Source organism: Heterodontus francisci, unplaced genomic scaffold (genome assembly GCF_036365525.1).
Source record: "Heterodontus francisci isolate sHetFra1 unplaced genomic scaffold, sHetFra1.hap1 HAP1_SCAFFOLD_789, whole genome shotgun sequence".
NCBI classification, from domain to species: domain Eukaryota; kingdom Metazoa; phylum Chordata; class Chondrichthyes; order Heterodontiformes; family Heterodontidae; genus Heterodontus; species Heterodontus francisci.
The window spans coordinates 301,599-308,586 of record NW_027140805.1 but is presented as its reverse complement, the minus strand read 5'-3'; the positions used below and the strand labels follow the sequence as shown (position 1 = coordinate 308,586).

The following is a 6,988-nucleotide window of genomic DNA, read 5'->3' as shown; positions in this document are numbered from 1 at the left end:
ACTTACTTTATTGCATTATCTACAACCTTAGTTATACGATTCACCAGGACACTGGTCCCAGCATTGCCAAGTGAAGCCCATCCCAACGGAACAGCTCTCTCATTCCCCAGTACTGGTGCCTGTATCCCATGAGTCGCAAGCCATTTCTCCCACACCAAACTTTGAGCCACACATTTTCCTCTCTAATCTTATTTACACTTTGCCAATTATCATGTTGCTCAGGTAGTAATCTGGAGATTATTACCTTTGTGGTTCTGCTTTTTAATTTGGCCCCGAGCTGCTCATAGTCCCTCAGCAGAACCTCTTTCCCAGTCCTACCTCTGTCGTTGGTACCTACGTGGACAACAACAACTGGATCTTTTCCCTCCCACTCCAAGTTCGGCTCCAGCCCTGAAGAGATGTCCTTAACCTTGGCACCAGGTAGGCAACACAGCCTTCGGGACTCTCTATTTTGCTGCAGAGAACAGTATCTATTCCCCGAACTATGCTAGCCCCGACTACAACTATATTTCTCTTTTCTCCCCCCACTTGAATGGCGCTCTGAGCCATGGTGCTGTGGTCAGTTTACTCATCCTCCCTGCAGCCTGTGCCCTCATCCTCACTCGGAGCAAGAACTTCGTACCTATTAGATATGGGCACAGGCTGAGGCTCCTCCAAAGCTAAATTCTGGATCCCCATATCTGCCTCACTCGCAGTCATACCCTCCTCTAGCTGACCAAGGTCCAGATTGAATGTAATTAATCTAAGGGGCGTGATTGTCTCCAGAAACACCATGTCCAGATAATTCTCCCACTCCCTGATGTGTCACAGTTTATGCAGCCAGACTGCAGCTCATCAATTCTGAGCTACAATTCTCAAACAGCCAACACCTGCTGCAGATGTGGTCACCGTGGATCGCACCAGGGTCCACCAGCTCCCACTTACTGCAGCCAAAACACATCGTCTGCCCAGCCATCTCTGTGCTACTTAATTAAATAATTTGTATCACAGTATTTAAGAAAAAGAAACTATTTGAGTGTATTCTTAACCTGTAATGACATCGCCTGATTTATCACTTGGCCAAAACCAAAAAAAAACAAGAAATTAGAATTAGAATTAGAATTAGAATTAGAATATTACAGCGCAGTTCAGGCCCTTCGGCCCTCGATGTTGCGCCGATCATCTGACCTACACTATTCCATTTACATCCATATGTCTATCCAATGACCACTTAAATGCCCTTAAAGTTGGCGAGTCTACTACTGTTGCAGGCAGGGCGTTCCACGCCCCTACTACTCTCTGCGTAAAGAAACTACCTCTGACATCTGTCCTATATCTTTCACCCCTCAACTTAAAGCTATGTCCCCTCGTGTTTGCCATCCTCATCCGAGGAAAAAGAAAAATAAACAACACAAGGCACGGAAGAAATACCGACCAGTCACATGCCAGCCCTCCTCTGACGTCACACATCGATTTTCTTTTTTTTTGCTGGTCAAGCACTTCCACTGAACAGAACAAAGCGCTCTCACCACCGCCGCCGCTTCTTCTGGTGTCGGGCCTCGCGCTCTGCTCCTTTTATACCCCAGCTCTCCTCACTGCCGCCGTTGCTGCTTCTGCTGAGAGGACAGCAGGGGGAAAGGATAGTTCATATGAAATCTCAGACTGAGTTCATGAGATCCATACTTGCTGCCATGCAGGATCAGACTGCTGCCATCATGGCTGTGAATCTCAGTGATCAAAGGGGTTTGCAGGCTTTCACAGCAGTCCAGCAATCTGTGATCTAGTAGATTACTCGGATTACTGAGTCGTCGCTTTGTGGGATAGGCAGCGCCCCCGTGGAGCATGAACCTTCTGTCCTCTCTCAGGATGACAGTACTTGTTCTCCCTTCACTGCCACTCCACCAGTATTCTTGCTGTTACCCATCAGCCAGCCCAGGCTGCTGCTGCTTATGTGGAGGTGGTGCAGTCCGAATCAGAGCCCTATAGGCCCAGAGTTGCTCGAGGCCTTGCTGCAAGGCCATCTTCATTCTCCCCCAGTGAAAGTCAGCAGCCTTCCACCAGCCATGCTGCGGTCAGTGGGGAAACACTGTGTTGGAGCATTGGGCACGTTGAGGGAACCCACAAGACAGGCAAGGGTGAAAGTTTTGTATAATTAGATGTGTTGTTGGATAAGATGTTAATGAAATGGTTTTTATTGGTGTTTTTTATTGCATGATGATGACCAAGGGGACGCTGTGATGGGGCGTCTCAGATGGGTGTAATGGTAGAGAATGGGGGATCCATGGTGGGAAAGGGAAGTTGTCCTATGGGAACTGGAATCTTAGCACGGACTCTCCGACAGCCTGTCTGGGTCGAATGCATCCAGGAAATATCCTCCCTGCCTCCTCCTCCGGATTCCTGGTGCCAATGCTTGTGTCCTCATGATGGTGATGAAAGGAAGGGTGCAGCAGAACACCATGAACTTGGACACCTGCTCCAGTGTGTACTGGAGGGCTCCCCCCAAGCGGTTCAGACATCAGAAGCATTGCTTCATCACACCGATGGTCTGTTCCACTATGTTCATAGTGACTCCCTTTCTCACGTTATACACCTGTTAACTGTGTGATGTTGGTTGGCGGTGACAGGTGGTTTGAGGGTGTAGAAGCATGAGCTGTGTCTAGCGGTGATTTGTAATGGTCTCCGAGCCGCCACATTCTGCTTCTGCATGGAGGCTAAAACTATGGGAACGCTGTGTGTTTCTTAATGAAGGTCTCATTCACCAACATGTTGTAGTGGGCATGGTTACCTACCAACTGTACACGAAAGGGTTAAGGGTTCCTTCATTTCCTGTACCTCTCCCCATTGACATAGCGGCCTGGCAGAGCCAGCTACACTATCGGGAAGCTGGCTTTCCTGAAAAAGCCATGAGGCCTCCAATCCTGCTTCTCTTGGTCCTAAAACCTCATCACGCTTACCTTGCGCGTTGGGCTTCAGCAAGGCATGTGGTTCCAGGCCTGTTGTAGTACTGGCGTTGGGCCACAATCTCTGAATGGCCCACATGAATTTCTTACACTTATCTGGAGTCTGGTGTTCCAGCAATGGTCCAGGTCTCATGATTGCAGTAGGTCCGGCAGTGGTAAACGCCCCCTGACTGGCCCCAGTAACCTCAAACAACTTACCTGATGTCCAGACTCTCATGCCGTGGGCGTGTATCCAGACCTGGTGTAGTACCAGCAGTGCATCCGCTACCTACCTGGTCGTGGCGAATCTGTCACACTTATCTGAGGTCTGGGGCACCTACGTTGAGCCTGGTCCCAGATTTGGTGTAGTACCAGCAGTGTCGCACACTCCCTGACTGGCGCCATATAGTCCCCACAGTTATGTGGTGTCCAGGACTCCAGCGATCTTCCATGTCCCAGAACTGCAGTCGATCCAGCAGTGGCACACACTTCCTGAGTGGATCTCGATACCTCAAAACAATTTCCTGGAGACTGGGCTCCAGCAACTGCCCTGGTCCCAGGGCTGTGTATCACTGGCAGTGGCCCCGACTCTGGTCAACTGGTTTCGGAGTACTCACCACACTTACCTGGGGCCCAGTGCTCGAGTGGTGATCCCTGTCTCTGGCTTCGTGTATGACCCCCACTGCCGCCCATTCTCTAAATTTACATGGCAACCCCGCCACGCTTAATTCGTGTTAGGGACTTCAGCGATGGTCCCAGGCCGGATGTATTACTGGCAGTGAACACCACTAGATGACTGACACAGTGTCTTCGATACACTTAACTGGTGTCCCAGGTACCAGTGATAAACTTCCTTGCAGGTATGGCGTATTAGGTGCAGTGACCCCCACTGGCTTATTGGCCACAGCAATAACACCTATCTGAGGTCCTGGGTCTCCAGTAATGGTCCTGTTGCATTAATGGCAGTGTGCACAGTCTACGACTGGCCCCAGCAGCCCCGTACAAACACCTGACGTCCAGGCTGTCCAGGAAGTGTCGTAGCACCAGGTCTGGTATAGTACTGACAGTGGCCCTACTCCCCAGTTGCCTCGGTCTCCTCGGTACACTTAGCAGGGGTCCAGGTCTCTTGTCATGGTCCTGGTCTCAAGCCTGTTGTATGAACGGCAGTGGCTTCTACGAGCTGACTGGCCCTGGGTGTCCTTGCTACACTCACATTGGTTTTAGAGCTCAAGCGATGGTCCTGCACCCAGGCCTGATGTAGTATTAGTAGTTCCATTACTCCCGGTGGCGTTGCGTATGCTACTGAGTTGCTGGCCATCTGATTGTTCAGCAGGGATGTGAGCGATGGCCCAGGCAGTTAACTGTCCCAACGCCACTGAAATGCGCTGTTTCTTGGTTCTGAATTGCTAAGACAGGGTTCCCCTCATATTTTCGGCCCGCCGTCAGGAACCCCACTGGCTGTATTAAATTCAGCTGCCGACCTCCAACTGAAATCCGTGTCACTCGTCCAATAATTAGAGACACACCGAATATGGTAACACGTGTATAAATGTCAATCCAAACTCCTTCAACCTGTTGTATTTTACATCCAACCTGATCTATAAGTTTCCGGTAATTTCCCTTATTTATAGTTAATTTAGTGAGGATTGAGATTATTTGTTTCATTGATTTTTTTGTGGTCTAATTCCATATCATTGTTTTAAAATAATTGAATTCTGTGCTGCTTGTCAGAGGTGAGGGTATCGCTCAGTCAGTTCAACATTTAACTTTCGATTCAGGAGCAAAGTGCTGCAGATGCTGAAAATCTGAAATAAAAACAGAAAATTCTGGACATATTCAGCAGGTCAGGCAGCATCTGAGGAGAGAGAAACAGAGTTAATGTTTCAGATCAGACCTGGGAGAGATGAGAGGCGGAACAGTTTTTATACCATAAAAGGAAAGGAGGGAGGGTAGGATTATGATTAGCATTGAGCTTAATAATTTCAATAACACCCTTTAGTCATTTCATCTCCCCTGTCTTCCATCGTATCGCAGACCTTCCCTTTTGTTATTTCAGGTCCAATCATTTCAGCATATCATTGGATGCAGTGACATATTTGTAAATCTCAAAATGTTCTCAATCAAACTGGTAACTTTGCTCCAACCTGATGTATAATTTCTCTGTTTATTTCCCTTCCTCACAGTTAACTTGCTGACGATTGGGGTCCTGTCTCAGAGGAAGTGCGGTCTCTCCAAATGTGTCACTCGCTACCTGGTGGCCATGTCAGCGGCGGATCTACTGGTCATTATCCTGGACCTGATATTGAGACACATTCCCATTGTTTATTGGGAACAGTTTCGGTTCCTGTATTACATCCCTGTGTGTAATATCCACGCTGTCCTGCTTTACGCAGCCACAGACTGTTCTGTCTGGTTCACTGTCACTTTCACCTTTGATCGATTTGTAGCTATTTGTTGCCAGAAGCTGAAATGTAAATATTGCAGCGAGAAAACTGCTGCTGTGGCTCTGGGAACGGTGACTGTGCTGAGCTGTTTAAAGAACATCTTCTGGTATTTTATGTTATCAGATCGGTATTGGCTGGGGAATCTCCCCTGGTTTTGTTTTGTAACAGGGGATGTTCAGATGTCTCGTGTCTGGGTAACAATCGAATTCCTCCATCACATTCTAACCCCGGGGCTCCCATTTGTGGTGATTCTGCTGCTCAATGCTCTCACCGTCAGACACATTTTAGTGAGCAGCAGAGCACGCAGCAGACTCCGGGCTCACAGCACTGGGGAGACTCGCCGAGACGCACAGATGGAGAGCCGAAGGAAGTCCATTATTTTACTGCTAGTTATCTCGGCCAATTTCATTCTGTTGTGGACAGCGTTAATGGTGCTTTCCATATGGACACGGGTGTGGAATTTGACGTCGGTGTCTTTGTCTGCAATTCCACCGCGTTTTCTGCAGGAATTGGGCTTCATGCTGCAGCTCCTGAGTTGCTGCACAAACACTGCGATTTATGCCGTGACCCAGACTCAGTTTAGAGAGCAGTTGAAGAATGTGCTGAAATATCCCTTTACCCAGTTGTTGAATTAATTCATTGATGAGAGAAACTAAATCACTAAATAACTATTTCCAGCAGCCAGGAGAGGTGTCTTGTCGTCTTGGTGACAGTACAGGGAGCAGGGCCTGTCACTGTGGTGACAGTACGATGGGGCGTCCTGTTGCTATGGTGGCAGGCCACGGGCGAGGCCTGTCGCTTTGGTAACAGAGCAGGGTGGTATTTACTGCCCATCCCTAATTGCTCTTGTGAAGGTGGGGGTGAACTTTCAACATGACGGCTGCAGTCCTTGTGGTGTCGCTAATATAACAGTGCTGTTCGAAGCTGCATTCCATGTGGGGCAGGTCCAGACACAGCATTCTTTTGAAGGGCATTCCAGGGTTTGACGCAACAACAGTGAAGGAACAGCGACATAATTCCAAGTCAGGATGCTTAGTGGCTTCGAGAGGAACTTGCTGGTTGTAGTGTGTCCATGCATCTAGTGTCTTTGTCCTTCCAGGTGGTTGTGCTTGCGGGTTTGGAAGATGCTGTCTATGGAGCCTTGGTGAATTACTGCAGTGCATCTTGTAGATGGTACACACTGCTGCCACTGTGCGTCGATGGTGGAGGGAGTGAATATTTGTCGATGGGGTGCCAATTAATTGGACTGCTTTGTCCTGGATGGTGTCGAGCTTCTTGAGTGCTGTTGGAGCTGCACCAATCCAGGCAAGTGGAGAGTATTCCATCACACTCCTGACTTGTGCCTTGTCGATGGTGGACAGACATTGGGGTGACAGGAGGTGAGTGACTCGCCACAGAATTATCAGCCTCTGACCTGTGTTATAATAAAGGCGGGAGGACTGAACAGTTTACTCGAGTCCCACTTCTCCACAGGTCACAGCATAAATTTTAAATGTTCCCACTTTGTCAATCTTATACTCTATTTTCCTCAGAATAGAACACTCTGGTCAGTTTTCTTTAACTTTCAACAAAATTATCTGTTTATTAAAAATAAGTCTCAACCAGTAATGAAGTAAAACATAATCA

General features: G+C 48.4%; 1 protein-coding gene across 1 annotated transcript; it reads left to right on the top strand.

The window, feature by feature from the left end:
- The first annotated feature begins 5,109 nt into the window (after nucleotides 1-5,109).
- Nucleotides 5,110-5,997, top strand: LOC137361193 (probable G-protein coupled receptor 139). The gene has a single exon (XM_068026116.1). The coding sequence runs from the start codon at nucleotides 5,179-5,181 to the stop codon at nucleotides 5,995-5,997; it is 819 nt and encodes a 272-aa protein (XP_067882217.1). The 5' UTR covers nucleotides 5,110-5,178.
- The last annotated feature ends 991 nt before the right edge of the window (nucleotides 5,998-6,988 follow it).

What these genes read in the sequence shown, in the direction of transcription:
- LOC137361193 (XM_068026116.1), top strand. Translation starts at nt 5,179, where the DNA reads ATGTCAGCGGCGGATCTACTGGTCATTATCCTGGACCTGATATTGAGA.